Source organism: Solanum stenotomum, chromosome 6, assembly GCF_019186545.1.
Source record: "Solanum stenotomum isolate F172 chromosome 6, ASM1918654v1, whole genome shotgun sequence".
Lineage (NCBI taxonomy): Eukaryota > Viridiplantae > Streptophyta > Magnoliopsida > Solanales > Solanaceae > Solanum > Solanum stenotomum.
Window position 1 is genome coordinate 41,714,836 of NC_064287.1, and position 20,923 is coordinate 41,735,758.

Sequence of the window (20,923 nt, forward strand, 5' to 3'; positions counted from 1 at the left end):
ATTTGATTAGTATAACAATGTGTGTGAATCGTGCTGGTTTTTAAGTGATCCTTGATAGTTATTCAATATTTAAAGAATATGTTTGTCATTCAATATTTATTTTATATAATAATAATAAATAATAATCATAATAATAATAATAATAATAATAATAATAATAATAATAATAATAATATATACATACATAAATAAAAATCAATTAATCAAATTTTAACCCTCCTGGAGAATAGAATATTTGGAATGGAAACGCATAAGATTTTTTTAAAAACACATTAAAACGAAGAGAAATAAAAAAGGAAAAGAAAGAACAGATAAATAAAGTAACCACATAACTAAACCATGGTTAACCATGAGTCGGTCGTGATAAAAGCTAATTTTGTAATCCAACGGTGAGCCATCGATCACATTCTCAATCAGACGCCGGTTGGAACTCCACACCATTAGCTTTTGCTGCTCCTTAGCTCAGAAACAAATTGGGGATTAGGGTTTTCTCTCTTCATGTATTCATCGATTTGATCGATGGAAATGGATTACGTAACGGAGTATCCACATTCCTACATGGATCGTCGTCCTAAGAAACGTCCAAGATTAGATTGGGATCCTTCACATACTCCCAAGGTACACCTTTTTTTTTCTTTACTTTTTTCGTATTTTTGTTGTTATTGATTTTAACCTTTTCTTCGTTCGGAGAATGGAACATATGTAGCTATTTTTGAGGATTTTGATTGGAATTGAAGTCATGGTTCAATGAATGTTTTGGTCTCATTGATTCTTTTCTGTTTTTTGATGAGATGTTGTTGGGAAAAATGAGAAATATTTGGTGGAATTTTGAGTGTTTTGATTACATTTGACAATGAATGTTCTGGTGTTAATTGATTTTTTTGTTTTGTGAGAAGTTCGAAAAATGACATAAAAAGTGGTAGTTCGATATTGAGTATTTTGATTTCAATTGAAGTTCTTGTCCCATGAATGTTTTGCGAGCCAAGTTATGATGAATTAAGATAGGATATTAGAGGAGAAGTTGATGTTTAAATTATTGACTCGAAATTTGTAGTATAAAATGAATAGCAGTAAAATTTTGTTTATTTGATTTGGATCTGATATTTTACTCCATTTGGGGACTTTTACTTTGAGGGGGAAGAAAAACATAGAAGTTTTTTTCACTGAAATCTGTAATTTTTTAATAAAAATATAGCTTTTTCTAGAGGTTCTTTTGAGTGTCATTGGCATTTGAATTAGCATGATTTAAAGATGAATTGAATCATAATGAAAAAGGTACAAACCGATCCCAGTAGAATAGGAAGATTTATGCGATATAAACTGAAAGGTGTAGTGGTATTTGACATTGGTGGGAGTATTTGTTACTGGACAAAGTTTTATAAAATGAAAATCATGTCAATAATTTTGTAGTGATTTAATAGTTACGTCCAGCTTAGTAAGTTTGTTGAGTTGGGAATTGTGTAAAAATATCCATCTTGGTTGTTACTCTTTCAAAATTCAGTTTAGTGTTAAATATAGGGTAGGTTTTATGTTATATCTTTTTCAGAAGAATATGAACCAATGGTTGTCTGTAGGCTCAGTCAGGAATTTATTATGGGCAAGAGGTTGGCAATTCATCGAGCTATGTGCATTCAAGATTACTACCTGATCATGATAATTTATATGTAAAAGGACTGGCTCAAAAAGGCTCTCCTCCGCGGCGAGAAGATGACAAAGATGGACATTACATGTTTGAGCTTGGAGAGAATTTAACAACTCGCTGTAATTACTTTTTTTCATCGCCATGTTATATATGTCTAAGGCTCTGCTTAATCAAAGTAAATGTTAGGTTCTTTCTGGTTGCTCTTATATTCCAGTTCTTTCTGGAATTTATGTGTTAGATTTGTGCTGAAGTCCATCATTTTGTCCATAAGAAATTATGTAATTATGGTTTTCTAGGTAGCAAATAGAAACCAGAAAATGCATAGAAAATAAATTTTTCTTCTTGATCATTATGCGTAAAAGTATATGGAAGTATCCCCCTTTTTTTATGCAAGATATATCTTTACTAATTGAAGAAAGTGAGTAAAAAAACAATAGGTGAGGATTACTTCTTCTTCTCAACAATCCATTTCTCTGCCCAGGCATAATAAATGATCATCATGGAAGTGTAAGAAATGAGGTTGTACATTGTTTTATAGATGTATGTGCTTGCATAAACATCAGGAGTCGACCTTCCTTCCCATCCTAGTGTGGGCAAATCAAGGAGTGACACATCTCTTCACCTTTGCAGAATACTGGAAGCTTTTTGAAATGTCAAAATTTATTTCTCATCATGTCTATGTTTGACTGCATATTTTCAACACCTTTAGTTTAGTTGCATTCAAGTATAAGTCTGTTCCCTCCATAATGTTCTTACACAATTTCATTCCTGTAATTGCAGATAAAATTCTCAAAAAGATCGGTGAAGGTCAGTCTATATTTTCTTTTCCTGATTTATTATATTAAATATCACTTTTGTTTGGCCATGGATCTTTTTCTTCAATGTTTTATTATTCACCAGGTACCTTTGGTCAAGTTCTAGAATGCTGGGACAGAGAGCAGAAGGAATTTGTTGCCATTAAAATTATCCGAAGTATAAAGAAGTATCGTGAAGCAGCAATGGTAGAAATTGACGTGCTTCAGCTGCTAGGAAGATATGATAGGGATGGAAGCCGGTATGTCTTGTCTATGTTGAATAAACTAGCTCTTCATATAAATGCAAGTTTGTGTGTGATGGTTAAAGAAATTCCTTCTTTGCAGTTGTGTACAATTACGGAACTGGTTTGATTATCGTAACCATATTTGCTTAGTAAGTACATTACTGATTTGTAGTAACCTGATATCCCCAACTTTGCGAATTCCATGGGGACTTAAGACTTGCAATGAATTTAATGATCTTAACAGGTATTTGAGAAGCTTGGACCAAGTTTATTCGATTTTCTACGGAAAAACAGTTATCGCGCATTTCCAGTTGATCTAGTTCGTGAAATTGGGAGGCAATTGTTGGAATGTGTAGCATGTGTGTGGTCTATACTTCTTCATTTCACTTTTCTAGTATGAGATACTTGGCAACTTTTTGTTCTCTTGCTCTCAAAGAGTTAACCTATTGCATTTTACTTTTGCTATTTTGTTAGTTAAGTTACTGCCTTTATATTGCCATCACTGTTTCGAAGACACTTCTTCATTGACTGTGAATGCTTATTGTGTCCTTTGTTTGCAGTCATGCATGATATGCGTCTCATCCATACAGACCTTAAGCCCGAGAATATACTCTTTGTTTCTGCAGACTACATAAAAGTGCCCGACTACAAGGTATTTTAGGTTCTGTTTTTCAAGCTCTTAAGATTGTGTTATACTCTTTTAACGACTAGAATTAACTAGCCCTCTGGAGATCATGCCACATCATTTATAGCTCTGTCTGTGTATGTTCCTTTACTTGCTTTTGCAGGGTACACCATGGTCACACAGAGACAGATCATTTTATAAAAGGTTACCAAAGTCAAGTGCTATCAAAGTAATAGACTTTGGTAGCACTGCTTACGAACGACCAGATCACAACTATATTGTGTCCACACGACATTACCGTGCACCTGAAGTTATTCTTGGTGGGTTTAGATTTTCTTCCCCTCTGCGAATTCTCACTAATTTTAGCATTGATCTCTAACTTGATTACTGGGCTTTATGTTTGTTTCAGGTCTTGGATGGAGCTACCCGTGTGATTTATGGAGCGTGGGCTGCATCTTGGTAGAACTATGCTCGGTATTTGCTAGCATCTGATCTTATCATTAATCTGTTTTTTGAAGTCAGATGTTTATATGTTGATGGAAAATGCACTAGATACTAGGTATTCATGTGGGGTGGTTTTGCAGGGTGAAGCTTTATTCCAGACACATGAAAATTTAGAGCACCTGGCCATGATGGAAAGAGTACTGGGTCCATTACCATCACAAATGTTAAATAAAGTGGAGTGAGTGTCGTTTTATTATGTTCATGTCATCTGTTATTATCAGCAATCAACTTAATTCTTTTTTTATTTGGATAGTCGACATGCAGAGAAATATGTAAGGAGGGGTAGATTAGACTGGCCTGAAGGTGCCACTTCCCGAGAGAGCATAAAGTCTGTAATAAAGTTGCCTCGTCTCCAGGTAGATCAACAATTGGTGTTTTCCTTTTCCACTTGTTTTTTATTCACCAGAATCTTACATACATTCTCTGGGCTTTGCTGCAGAATTTAGTGATGCAGCATGTTGATCATTCAGCTGGTGATCTTATAGACCTTTTGCAAGGTCTCCTTAGATTTGACCCATCTATCAGAATGACGGCACGTGATGCCCTAAGGCATCCTTTTTTCACTAGGGACCAATTCCGGAGGTTATAAGTGGATGCATTTTTGTTTGTCGTCGCTCCTGCATCAGTTGTCCATACCTGTATTGTAATCTCAAGGTATCGAATTATTTGGCATTTCTATGAGAAGAGAATATAGTTAGTGAAGTTACGTGCCTCGTATGAGGGAGAACTTGTATGTATTATGCTTGAGAGAATGTCCACTTTCACCATCTCTCAAGAAATTCTATTGTTGTGGCAGTCCCAATTTTTGTTCAGAACCTTAGCCTTTTTGCAATTGCAATAAGATAATTACATGATCCGTCTCTTTACGCCTCGATAGTAAAACATTACATTGCATTTGGACTTGTCTTGCAACCTCTAGTTCGCATCTCTATGTAACCTACATGATTCCATGATTATGCAGATGTTGAAAAATCCATGTATTAGTGTTTTTGTTATATGAATGCTGTGTTCTAGTTTGAACATTCGGCAAATAAGCTGTCACCTCAGGGCTCAGTGCCCTTCCCATTCCATGTAGTTGAGGAATAAAATAAAAGCAAAATAAAGCTCCTCCAATATATAAAGGTGTTGTGGGTAAAATTGACAGAGGAAGTACAAAGAATGGTAAGAGGTAATAAAGCCCCAAATCATATATTTTGACAGAAAATAGAATAGAGAACCAAAACATGAGAGAAAGAGCAGTCAGCACAGGTAACTGAAGCCATTTCTTGAAGTCAAAATAATAAGCTCTGTTGACTGTTAGCGCTTCGTTGTGCACTTTCTGCCAATCAAGACACCAGTTGGAGGGCTGGTAACCACAATAGTGCACTGGGCATACAACCAGTAGGAGTATTGAAGGAAACTCCCCAAGTTAGACCTTGCTCTAAACAATCCCTTCACTTCGAACTTCACTCTTCCATTATCCACTTCTTTCTTCAGTTGTTGACTTTGTTCCAAAGAAAGTCTCACTTGGCTGCTCACCAAGTGTACATCTTGAAACCTCGACTCATGGCTCATTGTCGAGAAAGGGTCCATGTAACTGGAAGCCAATAGGTGTCCACCATGATAAAGATCAAGAATGGCGTAATGGAAATCCACCCTCCCTTTCTTGTTTGGATTTGTGAAGTTCGCTAGTATAGTAAGGTCAGCATTAAGGAGGTATCCCATGTCAAGATAGGCTGCATTGAGTGTGGCACTAGTTATGTCAAACTTTGGATTTCTTGGGCGAAATACAAGATATATGATGAGGATTGCTAGGCCAGCTACTATTACCATGACCCAGAAAAGTGCACAAAAACCTGCAACTAGCCATGCAAATGGCCTAGTTTTACGCCTAGTGGGTACTCGCACTAGACCTGAACAAAGTAGTCAAAAGTGAAAAGCTCAAAAAAGCATCAAAGTTTGTTGGTAATTACAAATAACAATTATATGTTCAAAAGAGTAGAAAACTGCAATGAATCATAGACATATTTACGCAGTTAAAATCATGTCAATAAGCTCAAAATGTAGTGTTAGGTTTTTATACGTAGCTGGCATCCTATACTAGATCCCTAATTTCTTGTTCTTAATTGATAAAAGTTCAGTCATGACGTTTTCTTTGCCAACAATTGATGTATCACTTTGTTAACCAGATTTAGAGTCTAGTACTAGTGTTGTTAAAGACTTAGCTCATCAGTGATGATGCATCCTAGTACGCTAAAGCAGGAATTAAGCAAAGTGAAGCAAACTATTTGGGCTTCACTGAGCTTCAGGGTTTTAGTGGGACTCTTGACAACATTTGGACTCACCTGAAGAGTGACGATGATGTTGGCTATGTGGTCGAGATCCTGAATGTGGCTGCTGATGTCGTGGTGGTGGTACTGGTGTTGGTAAGTGAGAGTTATGACCAGTATGTGGTTGTGGTCCTGAATGCAGCTGTGGCTGGGAATGTCTTGTTGACACTGGCATTGTTGGACTTGGAAAATAAGAATCACCAGGAGAATGTGGTTCATGTGGTGTTTGATTTTTTGCATTAGAAGGTGGAAATTGAGAAGAGAAAGGAGGATGTTGTGGTTCATGTTGTTCAAGTGGAGGAACATGTGGTGGAAGAAAATAAGGGTTGGTTTCGCGTTGGCGGGACATTATGATCAAAATTTGGAAATGGAAGACAAGATGAAAGTTTGAAAACAAATACAAAGTTATTGTTGTTGTTGTTGTGAAGAAGATGGCTTCATGAAGACTTGTATTAGAAAGTTGGATTGATGAAAAGGCAAGGAATAAGAATTAAGTGAAGCAAAGAAGGCAAGTAATCTTAATTTGATGCCTCCTCTTTTTATATCTTACTGCTACCACTTAACTTTTTGGCACCGAAACATAATGTCCAGTTCTTAATTTGTATGCTTACCTTCTTTTAATTAGGGTGGGTCTTAGTTATTGATTTTCACTAATATTTATGCATTGATATTGTGAAAGATATTAAAGGATCAGGTTATTAAGAGGCATTCATTGACTAAATTTTATACAATTTGCAAATAATGGCTATAATTTAAATAGCTGTCCTAAAAGTGGCTAACAGGTGCAACTTACATCAGTAATATAGCGATGCTCCACATCATATGGGATTCTTCTTCTTTTTTTTAACTAAAAACACATTTTATTACCAAAGTGGCAAAGTACAGCTCAAAAAAGAAAAATAACATCAGGCCTTACTCTAATTCCGCGGACATGCCTACTATATCACTATGCATAATCTCCCTATTTCCTAACAACAATTTGCTAAACTGGATAGTAATTTAGTTGATTCAAGCACCTAGCTAGCTTTCCATGCATGGTTGCTCGATCATAAACCTCTTGAATAATCTTTCTCACAATGATATCCTGGCAGCGACGTGTATTTTGAATTTAGTTGATTCAAGCACCTAGCTAGCTTTCCATGCATGGTTGCTCGATCATAAACCTCTTGAATAATCTTTCTCACAATGATATCCTGGCAGCGACGTGTATTTTGAGAAATTCTATGATTTCTTTCTAGCCACAAGTGTCATTCTGAAAATAGTAGCAGCATTGCCCTCGCCTTTACACATAGTTTCATACAACTGTATTTCTCCAGCTCAGTTCATAGCTTGTCGATGGATTCCTTGTCAATGCAATACTCTTCTCCGCAAGCTACAAAACACTCAAAAAATAAGTGTTCTATATAGAGGGCAGACCTGCATTCCAAATTTTAATTAGCATCCTATCTTTAGTACATAGTCTACCATGAATAGACACATATAAGATGAATAACCACTTGGTAAGTTTGGATTGTTCAACATTAGTCTCCGCCAAGGCACACTCGGGTGGACACCTATCAACTCCTGGTACATCACTTTGATTGAGAACGTGTGTATTTGTAGCAACTCAGTTTCAGTCATATACATATCTCATTAATGTATGTTTGTGCCTTCAATATCTTTTGAACTGTCCAGCATGCTTGCTTCGGCATTGCACCCCACAATGATCCACTTTATCATATGGATTTGTATATGGGCCTTTAGTGATCTTGTGCCTCATATGTGTTTGTTTGGTTTTATTGAGGCAATTACGCCTAGTGTCTCCCAAAGTGTTTGTCCATGTATTTTATTCCCGTTTAATTGAAAAAAATTACAATAGCAATTCATGCGTCCAGTACCATGTGAAAGTAACTTCTTGTGTCACTTCCTTTGTGGTGTCTAATAAGTGCAATTATTTTAAATTGTATTGTTAGATAGGTATAAAGTTGGGTTTAGGTGTGTAAGTGAATTTTATAGACAACTTTAAGGAGTCGTCAATGATTTGATCTTTATAATACTGAATCATTCTAAATCCATAAAAAAAACTGCTAATTTCTATTCTACTTTTTATTAATTTTTCATATCACGGAAAGTAGCATGTTTCTTTTAAAAATTAAATATATTTTTTGAAAGGTAGTCACATGCATTACCAAATTTAATAAACAACTATTATTAACTCACCGCATATGACTATTTTAGATTTGGTTTGTGTATGGAAATTTGAACTATGTACCTCACACACATTACGTACTTTTTCACGTAAATTGCCTATCTCTATAGTTGTTAACTTAAAAGTTGTGCAAAATCTTCCTCTTGGCTAAGAAGATTTTGTCCACATCATGGTAACGTCTTACACACTTAATTTGAAGATAAACTTTGAAAATCACACAAAGTTAATAGGAGAAGAAGATCCAACTAGAATGGTAGTGATTAATGGTATGTTTGGTATAAAAGAAAATATTTTTTTAGTTTATTTTTTCTGTGTTTATTTAATCAAAATATGTTTTTTTTTTCTAAGAAATAAGTTATCTAATGATCAGGAAAAGTTAGAATTCATTGAAGAAAAGATGCAAGTAACAAGACTGAAAATATAGATGAAAATTTGTCTCACAATTTGTATTGACCATAACGCTATATATATCACAATATGTCATGTGTATATCTTGTATATATCCTATGTATGTCAAATGTATCACTATTATATACACGACCTACGTGCAATATACAAGCTATACTATATATTGTGTTCTTGTTCAACCTTAGCTTAAAATTCAAATTCAAAACCTAATCAAATCTTTCTAAACTTTGAGATACAAACACCTTAAGATATTTTCAAGATTTTGAAACTACACCTAGTCGAAAATGATTTCGATTTTGTGAATATGATTTCAGCGTCATCAATGGTTGCATTTTTACATATTTTTACAAACCTAAATTTGAGCTTCATCAATGGGTGCTAACTCTGGTTCTTCACGTGTAATTGAATATCTCTATATATAGTGATTCCTTCAATTAACTATCATATGCTTATTCGATTATAAATAAGGGCAAAATACATATTTATGTAATATGTTCTTTTCACAATTTGAATTAGTCATGACCTTCTGATCACACGATCGACGATGATAGCAAGGACTTTTACTATTGCATCATTAATTTTGAATATGCAATGCATGATGGATAGTTTTATGATGTAACTTGAACAATATTTAATTTATATTCCAAAAGACTAAATATTCTAAAACCTTTTGTCTTGTGCAAGGTAGAATATAAACCAAAGTTGAAGTTTCCTTGGCCACTTTCCTTGACTGGAAAAATGCATGCAATAACAATAATAATAATAATCCAAATGGGAAACTACCATATATATTCCAAATAAATGACAATCACTCACATCACTAAACTTATAGTGCATTGCGCATATTCGTTTTTATCCCATTCTTCACACATCACAATCCTTATGTATTAAAAAAAGACAAATAATCAATCATCTCCCACTATATATATCACTAAGACACTAACCACTATTTTTTCTGTCCTAATTTATGTGAAAAATTAAAAATCGAATTTACTTGTGATAAAAAAAATCCAAACAAATTATATTGTTAGTTCTAGTTGTTTAAGTAGCTAAAACTATTGATGTGGGGTGTCCTTTGAACTGTTCAAACATCAGCAAGTGTCAACTTGTGTGCATTAATTTCAATTTTGTAATGTCAATTAACATATTTTTATGAGTAAAATTTGCTCATCTTATATTAAAAAAACCAACTGCTCTTCTGTTTTTTTTCTTCTTTCTTAGAGATGGATTATAATTAATAAGGGAGTTATTTGAGTGTCAAATATTTTTTTTGTCCTATTCACATGTCGTTCTTATTAAAAATAGATGTTCATTAATATTTGTCATTTCATAAACTAATACATAAATAGCACTATTCTTCCTAATTTACCTTAGAGAGTTATTAGTTTTGAAAATATGAATTTGACTCATGGTCAATTTAAAGTAATTATTATTTTTATTTTTTTATATACCCTCCCTAGGAGCTCCCACCCTTTTGCTCCCTTGGTGACTCGAACTCACAACCTTCGGGTTAGAAGTGAGGGGTGCTTACCATCCGAGCAATTCCCTCTCGTCCAATTTAAAGTAAATATGTCTATGTTCATTTATTGAAAGTTTGACTTCAAGAAATCACTAAATAAAAGTATAATGGTAAATTTACGTAATTTCTTAAGAAACATAAAATCTAAAATGATGATATATATATATATATATATATATATATATATATAGATAGATAGATAGATAGATAGATAGATAGAAACGGAGGGAGTAAAAGATAAAAATCAATTGCCAGTTGGAGTCCACAGTCCAGAGTCTACTAGCAGTATAGGTTAGAACGTTGAACGTTGAACGTTGCCACTTGCCAATCAATTTATTTGACTATGATAGCAACTAATCCTATTTTTTTTTTAAATTCAATAAATCCAAATATTTAGTACAATAATATATGAAAACACTAATAATGCAATAAAAGAATTAAATTTTAATGTGGTTGGTTTCTCTAATTCTACATGCCTTAGGTTGATTATATTATAAAGAAAGTCCAAGTTGTAGGTCGGCAGTTTTAATTTGACTTTAATATTCATTTTGTTCCATAATAATTGATCACTTTTTATTTTATACGGTATTTAAGAAATTATAAATAAGAAATAATTTTATTAATTCATTCTTTAAAAAACTTCTTAAATTCTACAAACAAATGTGAACACTTTCAAAAATAATTATTTACAAGTGTAACATAAAAAATGTTATTTCATTTGTCTCTAATTACTTGTCCACTTTTGAATTGACACACTTATTAAGAAAATAATGATTGATATAATGAATTTACCATTTACCCCTTAATTATGAAGTGGATGAATTAAAAATTTAAAATTTTCAAGAAGTTTTACCATTTTTTAAAGTAATTAATTGAAGGTATAATAGGTAAAAAAGAATTGTCATTTTTTAATTTATCAAAATGGACAAATAAAAAGAAACAAGTAAAAAAGGAAAAATGAACAAGTTATCACAGAGAGAGAGGCAGAAGGAGTAATTAACACTTTCTTAATTTAGTAGAGTGGACAATTATTTTTAAAATAATGATAACTAGTACTATGAAACAGAGGGAGTAACTTTTTTTTCTCGTCTATATTAATTTTCTTTCTTCATTTTGTCTTGTGGTTGTCTTTCCTTATATCTCTCAATCTCCCCACTTGGCTGGAATTTCACAGTGTATATTCTTCTTTTTCATGAATTTCAATCCCTTTTAATGAAATAGTTCTTGGACAAAAACTACCAACGCTTAGTAAAAAATACCAACACTTAATTAATATAAATAGAATTAGGGCTCGTTTGGTGTGAGGGATAATACCAAATAGTCCCGGGATTAAATTATAGTACTGCTTATTTTGTTATTTGGTTGGCAAGTTCGGGATAACTTATCCCGAGATTAATAATTAGTACCGGGATAAGTTATCCCTCAACTTGGGTGGTATAGTAATCCCGAGATAACTTATCCCGGGATAAAATAGGTAAATGACAAAAATGTCTCTTTCAACCCTTTTGTTATATCACTTTTTACATTAATGAAGGGCATTTTTGTAAACAAATAAATTGTTCTTAAAATTTATTATTTTGAATACAACAAACCAAACACTCAATAAAAAATAATCCCAACACAACTTATCCCATCATAACTAATCCCAACATAACTTATCCCAACATAACTTATCCCATCATAACTCATTTTCAAACCAAACGACCCCTTAGTGTCTCGTGAGGAGATTGATGGAGTAGTATAGAGGAGAAAAAAAAGACTTATATATGATGCTTATTGATTTAAAAAAAATATACAACGTACAAAGTTCTTATGGAGATTTATAGAGATATTTTGAGTCTAGAAATGTATATGTAGCTTCCATTAGGGCGATTAAAGACATGTACTAGAGAGTTAAAACTTTAGTGGATCTAATGGGAGGAGACTCAAGCCCTTTTTTTTGTTGAAATGGGGTTGCACCATGAATTAACTCTTAGTTCACTATCTTTCATGAGGTATATCCAAGGAGAGGTGTGTCATGGTGTATGCTATTAGCATATGACATAGTATTGAGACGAGACATGCGACAAAGTTAATAATAGGGTGGGAATTTGAAGACAAACCTAGGAGTCTAAAGAATTCGGATTGAGTGGGACTAAAACAGAATACGTGGAGTGCAAGTTCAATAACGTTACTCATGTGGAAGATGAGCGAGTGAGGAATGATAATCAAGTCATTTCTAAGAACGAAAGTTTTAAGTATATTCTATAATTCATGGGAAAGGGGAGATTGACAATAATGTTACATATCATATATATTAGAGCGTGGTGGATGAAGTCAAATTTGGTGTCTTGTGTGATAATGTATCACCAAGACATGGTAAGATTTATAAAGTGGCTGTTATACCAATCGTGTTATAGGGCGGAGTGTTGGCTAGTCAAGAATTGACACATCTATCCATAAGATGAAAGTAATGAAAATAAGGATATTTGAGATGGATATGTGGCATGCTAAGAAAGATAGGAGTAACAACAAATACATTTGGCATAAAATGTAAGTAGCCTCTGTGGTGGACAAAATGAGAGAGATGAGATTAAGATGGTTAGGGCATGTAAAGAGAAGATGCATAGATGCCCCAAATGAGGAAGTGTAAGAGGTTGACTATAATAGGTATGAAGAGACGTAGAGGTAGACCAAAGAAATATTGGAGATAGGTAATTAAATAGGATATGACACACCTTTTTAGCTTACCGAGGACATGACCCTAGATAGGTGGGTCTAGAACATGAAGATTAGGTAGAAGGTTAGTAGGTATTTGAGTGTTGTCTAGCTTTCTCTACTACTATTTAATTCTTCGATTTTGTTACTTGTTGTTTCATTTACTTGTTTGTCATTTTGTTAGTGCTCTTCTCTTTTATCTTTTATTTTTAGCATGCTTTTTTTATTACTGTATTGTTTTTCATACTTGAGTTCGATATGTTTTACTTTAGGTGATGATTTATCGAAAACATCTCTATCTTTACAAAGTAAGAATAAAATTACATACACACCACTCTCCTCGACCATCACGTAATTAAAGTGAAAAATCAAATCACTTAATATATTCAAATAGCAAAAGTTTATATTCAAAGATCAAAACACATGTATTAATGAATTATTATTTTTGTGCAAGTATCAAACACGATTATATTTTTACCTTTATCATTTTTTTGTCTACTAAGGAATGTGATATTAGCTAATATTATCATGATATAAAATTTGATATATCTTAACCTTTATTTAAGTTATATTTTGAATCTTTCAGAGATAATTCATGCATTAATAATATATCATTTGTTGTATTGTTTTTATACCTAATAGCATGAAATAATTTATTATTTATTGGTTTTTTAGTCGGTATTTGGTACTTGTATTGAAGTTCGATTACAATTGAATTTGAGTCGTATAGGGCCCCGAGTAAGTGTTTCCTACCAAAGCAGGATCGTCTTAATCCCTAGGCCACTAAAGTCATCGCTTGAAGCCCCATTTTTTTTTGGGGGGAGGTGAAGGGGGCCATTTAAAAAAAACGATTACTTATAATGTTATTTTTTAAAAAAAAAATTATATATACTATTAATGCTATGATTTCTACTAAGGAAATTGCATATGAGATGAATATAAACCTGAATTTCATAAGAAACAATTTGAAGAAAATATGGTTAACGAAATCACAAAGTCCCTTGAAGAATCTTTTAGAGTTGATTTCTTTATACATGACTTCAAAATAGATTTGAACCAATTGAAGCATATGAAAATATTTTCGATTTCTTATTTAGTGGTAAAATATTGAATCACTAGATGGTGAGAATTTTAAAAAATATTGTCTTAACCTTGAACTTTCTTTAACACATAATAGTTATTCTGATAGTTATGAAAATATTTTTTTGAATTAAAAGTGTTAAGAGAAATAATGCAAGTAGAAGATAATGATCTAATGAAAATACTCAATCAAATAAAAAGACTTGATTATTTTTCAAATATACATATTGCTTATAGAATAATGTTAACCGTTCATGTAACGTTTGCCTCAGCCGAAAGAAGTTTTTTCCAAATTAAAATTGATTAATCTTCTTTAAGATCAACAATGTCTCAAGAGAGATTGAATGAATTAGCTATATCATTTTAAAAGGAATTATTAAAACAAATTGGTTATAAAACAGTACTTAATGACTTCGCATCTAAAATAGCTAGAAAAATAGATTTTAAATAAAAATATATATGATGAAAAAATGAAATATTAGGGCTCCTCTCTTCAGCTTCATTCTAGGCCCCTAATGTTGTTGAATGATCTTGTACCGAAAAAAATTTTCATATCTAAAATTAAAATAAAAAATCACTAATTAAGAGAGAAGCAACATCAACCATTACATTACGTTACATCTTTTGATGGTTAATGAAATAACAATAAGTAAATTAAACACCAAAAAAAACAAAATTATCCCGTGCCTTTGTATCAAATACATCATGAATACCCTCTCAATTTTATAAAATTATTAAAATTATATTTTATATCACATCATATTTATGCCATTTAAGTATAATGAATCAAATATCCAAACAAAAATAATTTTTATATTATAATTCTTGCATTATCAATTCCTCTATTACTAGTCCCAATATTATTGCCCCTTCATAACTTGTTTTTAAATCACGACTAACGTTATTATTGAAAGAAAAACTAACAGTTTGTTTGGCCAAAAAAGTACTTTTGATAAAAAAAAATATATATATATTTAGCTAATTAATTTAAAAAACATATTTGAATAATAATTTGTATTTGATCAAATTTTTAAGAAGTGAGTTTAAGTATATATATTTTAAAGTATTTTTCCAAAAAAAATAAATGCTAGTTTCTTCTTCTCAAAATCAACTTTTGCTTTTACTCAAAAACGCTAATTTTTCTTCTAAAAGATCAGTCAAACAACTCAATCTTTAAAAAAAGTAATAACAATAATAATTTTTGACAAGAGGCAAAGGAAAAAGAATTAAATATACCTTTAAACAATTCAAAATGGGATAGTTTCACCCTCCATTTTTGGCTAAAAAATACACTCTAACTAGTAAACTAAATCAAAAATATCATACAATTTTTTCTAACCATTACTCCAAATTAAGAATAATCAATTTTGCACTTAAACTATACAAAATATTTGCCATTCATCTAAGGCACAAGACAAATTCTCTTAATTGTGCTGATTTGAACAAAAATTTATATTGGAGATATTGTGATAGTAGTTTGACTATTGATCCATTTTTTCTTGTTTGAAACAATTATTAGGAAAAAAAAAGTATTTTAAATTATTTCGATAGTTAGAAGGTATTTTGAGATAAAAAAAATATTATCATAAAAGTATTTTCTTAAAACTAAAAATATCATGAGAGATGACATTGATCCATGACTCCATGTTAAATACTCTTTCCGTCTATCTTTAATTGTCCACTATACTAAAAATAGGTGTTCAACTATACTTGTTTAATTTAAAAAATTAAGAGATAATTTACCTACTTATATTTATTTTGTCCTTGCTATTAAATACTTACTAGAATATTCAATATATAAGAGACTAAGAGCCCGTTTGGATTGGCTTAGAAAAATAGTTTTAAAGTCAAACTAAAATGACTTTTAAGTCGAAAAATAACCTACTTTTTGTTTTTAACTTATTTTAAGTTATTTTTAACATTGTCAAATATTTTCTAATTTTTTTTAACTTATTTTAAATTATTTTTATTTTTATTTTTATAAAACACTTTCAGAAGTTAAAAACTAACTTAAAAGTAGGTTTCACCAATTCAAACACCCTCTAAGACATTTTCGAAAGCATTAAATTTTATAGATTCAAAAGATACTATTGTAATATTACTTTTATTATTAGAGGTATGTCAAGTCTTGACAATTATAATTAAACGAAATTTCCAGGAAGTAAAAATCATGAAATGATGATGTGGTAGTTTGACCAATTCTATTTTGAGTTTATAAACTGCCACCCTGTCATTTTCACTTTTTGTTTGGCTTACCTGCGACTCCGTCTCTCAATTCTCTTATCTTTCTTCTTCTTCTTCTTCTTTCTCTCTCTGTATTCATTGATCAAAATTCAAAAACAAGCTTTGAATTGGTAATTACTACATTAATTTTTATCACTTTTTTCTCCTTTTTTTTTTTTTTTTTCATACAATCAATCATTTTATTTTTGCAGTAATTTTCTGGATATTTTTTCAAGAATCAAATGTCTGCCTTTCCAGTGAGTTTCTTATGACTACTGTTTTTTATTTTCTATTAATTAGTAATATTTTATGTAATTCAATAGCTTCAATATTTGAATGGAATTTTTTATTTTATTTTACGTTGAATTTCTGTCCCCCTCCATAATTGCCGTTGTTTCAGGACGTTTACCAAGTCTTCTTTGTGTTTGATTTATTCTTAAACGTGTTGATATTAGACTAGTGTCGTGTTCAAGGGTTTTAGGTGAGGAAATGTCGTAAAGTTTGAATCTTTAAGTTGTTTGATTCAACTTTGAACAGCTACAAAGGGAAATTTCATTTCAATTCTAGATAAAAAGATAATTTTCTCAAAGTTCACTTTTGGTCATTTCTTTGTTTCAACTTTGAGCAGACACCAAAAGAGGCATTTTTGAGGTTGTTGTTACTTTTTCTTGAATGATTCTTATGTGGGTTTCTTGAATTCCAGATAAAAAATTGATCTTTTTCACCTCAAAGTTCACTTTTGGTTCTTTCTTGTTTCAACTTTGAGTAGACACCAAAAGAGGCATTTTTAAGGTTCTTTTTACTCTTCCTAGAATGATTCTCATGTGGGTTTCTTGAATTCTAGATAAATAATTGATCTTTTTCACCTCAAGTTCAGTTTTTGATGATTTCTTTGTGTTTCTTATAGGTATAGGTCATCTGGTTTGTCATTGAATTTGTTCAATTTTAGTTTAGACTTGGGTGTCTTGTCCCTATGGTCAGCATATCCCAAATTGAGCCTTTCTTGAACATACACACCCTATATGGCTGTGATTGGTTACTTTGAAGTTTAGAAATGTTGGAGGTAGATGAGAAGGATAGGTTACCAGCTGGTGGGAATAGGAAAACATATGCAAGGTCTATTTCGTGGTCCGATAGGTCCCCTACCAAGTCCAGTGCCAAACCACAATGGAACAGCAAAGCACGGGCTTGTTTGCCACCCCTTCAGCCTCTTTCCATTACTAGACCAACTGCTGAGGAGTGGCCTAGGGCTGGATCAGATGATCTTGGTGTATGGCCTAATCCCTCTACTCCTGGTGTAAGGCTTGGATCATTCAGCACTCATGAAGGTTCAGCTACTAAGCAGGCTCCGCGAGAATTTGAATTCAAGAAAGATAAGCTTGCTTTCTTCAATAAGGAATGTTCTAAGATTGTGGATCACATCTATTTAGGAAGTGACACTGTGGCAAAGAATCGAGACATTCTCCGTGAGAACGGCATCACTCATGTCTTAAACTGTGTAGGGTTTAGTTGTCCTGAATACTTTAAGGATGATCTTGTATACAAGACACTTTGGCTGCAGGATAGCCCCACTGAGGACATCACCAGTATTCTTTATGATGTCTTTGATTATTTTGAAGATGTTCGTGAACAAGGTGGGAGAGTCTTTGTACACTGCTTCCAAGGGGTGTCCCGATCAGCTTCCTTGGTTATTGCATATCTTATGTGGAAAGAGGGGATGAGCTTTGAAGATGCATTCCAGCATGTCAAAGCTGCAAGAGGAGTGACAAACCCGAATATGGGTTTTGCTTGCCAATTGTTGCAGTGCCAGAAACGAGTGCATGCTCAACCTGTAAGTCCTACTTCTGTGCTAAGGATGTACAGGATGGCACCTCACTCCCCATATGATCCCCTTCATTTGGTGCCAAAGATGCTGAGTGAGCCAGGAGCTGAAGGACTCGATTCTCGTGGTGCCTTCCTTGTTCTTATTCCTTCTGTTATATATGTGTGGATAGGGAAGCATTGTACCTCGGTAATGTCAGATAATGCCAGGGCTGCAGCCTTTCAGGTAATCCGCTATGAAAAGGCCCAAGGTCCTGTTTTAATTATCAATGAAGGCAAAGAGCCTTCTGATTTTTGGAGTGCTCTTAGCCAGGAAAGCTTCTTTTCTGGTGGTTGTGGCAAAGAAAAGACCAAGGTAGACGCCAGTTTATTAGCTGAAAATGACTTGATTACTGATAATATCTGCCAGTGTATTGGTCAAAAGAATGAATATGATCTTGATTTTGAAATTTTCTGCAAAGCACTCGCCGGTGGGGTTGTTCCACCTTTTCCATTGTCAGGTACTGAATCTGAGACATGTCTTCCCGCAAGACAGAATGGATGGAGTAGATTGAGACGGAAGTTTTCCAGTGGAATAATGAAAGAATTTATCACAGCTTCCAAGTTATACAGTCATACTGGCATAACAAGTCCTGTACTTGATAAGATGGACACAATTAAAGAACTCTCTCCTGCTTTGCCTTCATTACCTTCAAGTCCTCAGTGTGGATCACCAGATTCTTTCTCTTCTTATGCAACCAGCAGTCCAAGTTGGACAAAGGATCCTTGTAGAGATGTGGAAAACCCTGGTCTTGATACAGAACCTGCGCTATCGCCATCTCCTTCATTTAGCTCACTTGATTCTCTCTCTTGTTTTCTTGTTAGTAAACCAAAGTCTAATACCACATCCCCCTCACTCTCACCTTCAACCTCAGATTACTCCAGTTCTTTCACCTTTTCTCCCTCCTCTTCCAATTGGTCTGACTTGACATACCTATCTGCACAGCCTTCACCCACGAGATTTGAACATGAGGATCCTAATTTTGTGAAGAATGATTTCTTCAAAGTAAGTTCATCTTTACTTTGTAAAGGATCACCCTTTCCAGCAGCAGAGGAAGCATTTCCAACCAGTCGTGCTCTTAGACGGGCAAACAGTTGTTTACAGTACAAAGAAACTTCCCCTTCACTAGCAGAGCGTAGAGGCAGTCATCCTCCTCCTATGATGATGCTACGTTCCAATGATGATTCCACTCAAATTTCAGTGAAATTGGTGAGAACATCATCATTTTCTCTTCCTAATTTTGAAGACGATACAATGAAGTGTGTGGAGTGTGACATGCTTAATGACGGAGATTTTGTTGATAGTAGTAAAGAGGAGCTAATGTTAGATGCTGAGAATTCGATTACTGACAATCAACTCCAAAATGGAGTTCAACCTGTAGATGATGTATCTGGCAGTTTCAATGACCATCCAATTGGCATTCCCATCCGAGTCGCAGAAACAACTGATATAGGTCTTTATCAATGGCCTTCTATGCATAAATTAGGCTTGTCTTCTGTGGTTTTCGATTCAAGGTCCGTTTATATCATAGTCATTCCTGACTTGAGTTTAGATGAAAATAGTTCCAGTAGTTTGTACATCTGGATTGGGCGTGATGTGCAATGGAAGGAAAGTTCAGATCAAGTGATCAACAATGATTCCATGTGTGAAGATAATCATGTCCATTGGGAGAAAGTTGGACTTGGTTTTCTTATTCAGAAGGGCCTGGCCACTAGCTCTCTAGTTCAGGTACTTATTCTGCCTTTTTTTAATTAAAAGCGAAACAGAATTGGTAACGTGTGATCTTTCCTTATGTGTTTGTTGTCACTTACTTGAATAGATGCAATCGTCCTACGTTAAAATTTATCAAGTGGACATTGATCTAGTCGTGCATTGTCATTTTTTCACAAATGATTAATTAGAACTACTTGTTATTTGACTTGAATGCAGATAGTGAAAGAAGGTGAGGAACCTGAGCAGCTTCTTAAGCATCTGCCGTGTTTCTCATTTGATAAGGCATTAGATGTTGGGGTCAAGTAGGTTTTGATAAAAAAGCCGCGATTACCATCTGAGGTATGCAAAATCCTTGCTTTAGTCCTTCTGGCAAGGATCTTTGGTTAGTGAGCATCCCAAGCAGTAAAAGTCGAAGGTTTCTGCTTGTGTGATGTTGAATGATACAAGGAGAGGATTAGATTTCTCTCATCGAAGGACATGTACAGGGAAGAAGTTGCTGTATAGGAGGAGTTGATAAGTATATATACTACTCTTGTTGAAAAATAAGTATACTGGTCCCTTTTCCCTGTCCATACCATCCAACTACATTCAGTAACAAAAGGTGTAATGTAATAGTCCCTGCATTGGGACTTTTAGCATTGTTACATACCCAAATTCTCTTAAATGTTTTCTATTATAAATTGTTCAATGTAGATTGGGGCTTGTTTGTCTCCACAGCTATTGGAATATGAAATGTGCATGGATAACAAAGATATAAACTGTTTTTTCCTTAAAGAACTTTGAATAGACTATATTTGGTTGAACGTGAGATATTTGAAGTTGAGGCTGAATATTATATCCACCAAAGGAAAATATTACTCCCTCTGTCCCAATTTATGTGACTTTCTTTTTTAGTCAGTTCCAAAAAAATTGACACATTTTCATATTAAGTAACAATTTAACTATAAAATGTCTATTTTACTCTTAATGAAATGATTTACAGCCACACAAATTTTTATCATTCATTTTGAACCACAAGTTTTAAAAATTTTCCTTTCTTTCTTAAACTCCGTGCCGAGTCAAACTACCTCACATAAAATGGGACGGAGGGAGTACCACACTAGATGTTGCATGTT

General features: G+C 33.3%; 3 protein-coding genes and 1 long non-coding RNA gene across 6 annotated transcripts; 2 read left to right on the top strand and 2 right to left on the bottom strand.

The window, feature by feature from the left end:
- Window positions 1-368: 368 nt before the first annotated feature.
- On the top strand, window positions 369-4,643 carry LOC125866741 (serine/threonine-protein kinase AFC2-like). 3 transcript variants are annotated; one of them, XM_049547084.1, is made up of 12 exons: window positions 387-618; window positions 1,575-1,761; window positions 2,423-2,449; window positions 2,543-2,696; window positions 2,782-2,830; window positions 2,926-3,040; window positions 3,242-3,333; window positions 3,470-3,626; window positions 3,716-3,780; window positions 3,891-3,988; window positions 4,064-4,166; window positions 4,250-4,643. In XM_049547084.1, exons 1-12 carry the CDS (start codon window positions 520-522, stop codon window positions 4,397-4,399), a joined length of 1,296 nt encoding a protein of 431 aa, XP_049403041.1. In that variant the 5' UTR covers window positions 387-519; the 3' UTR covers window positions 4,400-4,643. The 3 variants fall into 3 exon arrangements, with proteins under 3 accessions (XP_049403043.1, XP_049403042.1, XP_049403041.1); XM_049547085.1 differs by lacking the exon at window positions 1,575-1,761 and having other exon boundaries at window positions 370-618; XM_049547086.1 differs by lacking the exons at window positions 1,575-1,761; window positions 2,782-2,830; window positions 2,926-3,040 and having other exon boundaries at window positions 369-618.
- Window positions 4,644-4,925: 282 nt separating this feature from the next.
- LOC125866752 (NDR1/HIN1-like protein 26) lies at window positions 4,926-6,682 on the bottom strand. The gene is made up of 2 exons (XM_049547096.1): window positions 6,135-6,682; window positions 4,926-5,702 (listed from the first exon to the last, which is right to left on the bottom strand). The coding sequence occupies exons 1-2, from the start codon at window positions 6,466-6,468 to the stop codon at window positions 5,107-5,109; spliced, it is 930 nt and encodes a 309-aa protein (XP_049403053.1). The 5' UTR covers window positions 6,469-6,682; the 3' UTR covers window positions 4,926-5,106.
- A 9,585-nt stretch (window positions 6,683-16,267) lies between these two features.
- On the top strand, window positions 16,268-20,500 carry LOC125866722 (protein-tyrosine-phosphatase MKP1-like). The gene is made up of 4 exons (XM_049547057.1): window positions 16,268-16,365; window positions 16,447-16,491; window positions 17,142-19,823; window positions 20,025-20,500. Exons 3-4 carry the CDS (start codon window positions 17,289-17,291, stop codon window positions 20,112-20,114), a joined length of 2,625 nt encoding a protein of 874 aa, XP_049403014.1. The 5' UTR covers window positions 16,268-16,365; window positions 16,447-16,491; window positions 17,142-17,288; the 3' UTR covers window positions 20,115-20,500.
- Window positions 16,441-17,570, bottom strand: LOC125866765 (uncharacterized). The gene is made up of 2 exons (XR_007446559.1): window positions 17,101-17,570; window positions 16,441-16,959 (listed from the first exon to the last, which is right to left on the bottom strand). It is a non-coding gene; the product is annotated as an uncharacterized LOC125866765 (long non-coding RNA).
- Window positions 20,501-20,923: the final 423 nt, after the last annotated feature.

Bases quoted from the DNA above. Each gene is read 5' to 3' on its own strand.
- LOC125866741 (XM_049547084.1), top strand. From the start codon at position 520: ATGGAAATGGATTACGTAACGGAGTATCCACATTCCTACATGGATCGT. The intron at 619-1,574 runs GTACACCTTTTT...GGTTGTCTGTAG, and splicing joins ATCCTTCACATACTCCCAAG to GCTCAGTCAGGAATTTATTA. The intron at 3,989-4,063 runs GTGAGTGTCGTT...TTATTTGGATAG, and splicing joins CAAATGTTAAATAAAGTGGA to TCGACATGCAGAGAAATATG.
- LOC125866752 (XM_049547096.1), bottom strand. From the start codon at position 6,468: ATGTCCCGCCAACGCGAAACCAACCCTTATTTTCTTCCACCACATGTT. The intron at 5,703-6,134 runs GTGAGTCCAAAT...TACTTTGTTCAG, and splicing joins ACATCATCGTCACTCTTCAG to GTCTAGTGCGAGTACCCACT.
- LOC125866722 (XM_049547057.1), top strand. From the start codon at position 17,289: ATGTTGGAGGTAGATGAGAAGGATAGGTTACCAGCTGGTGGGAATAGG. The intron at 19,824-20,024 runs GTACTTATTCTG...ACTTGAATGCAG, and splicing joins CCACTAGCTCTCTAGTTCAG to ATAGTGAAAGAAGGTGAGGA.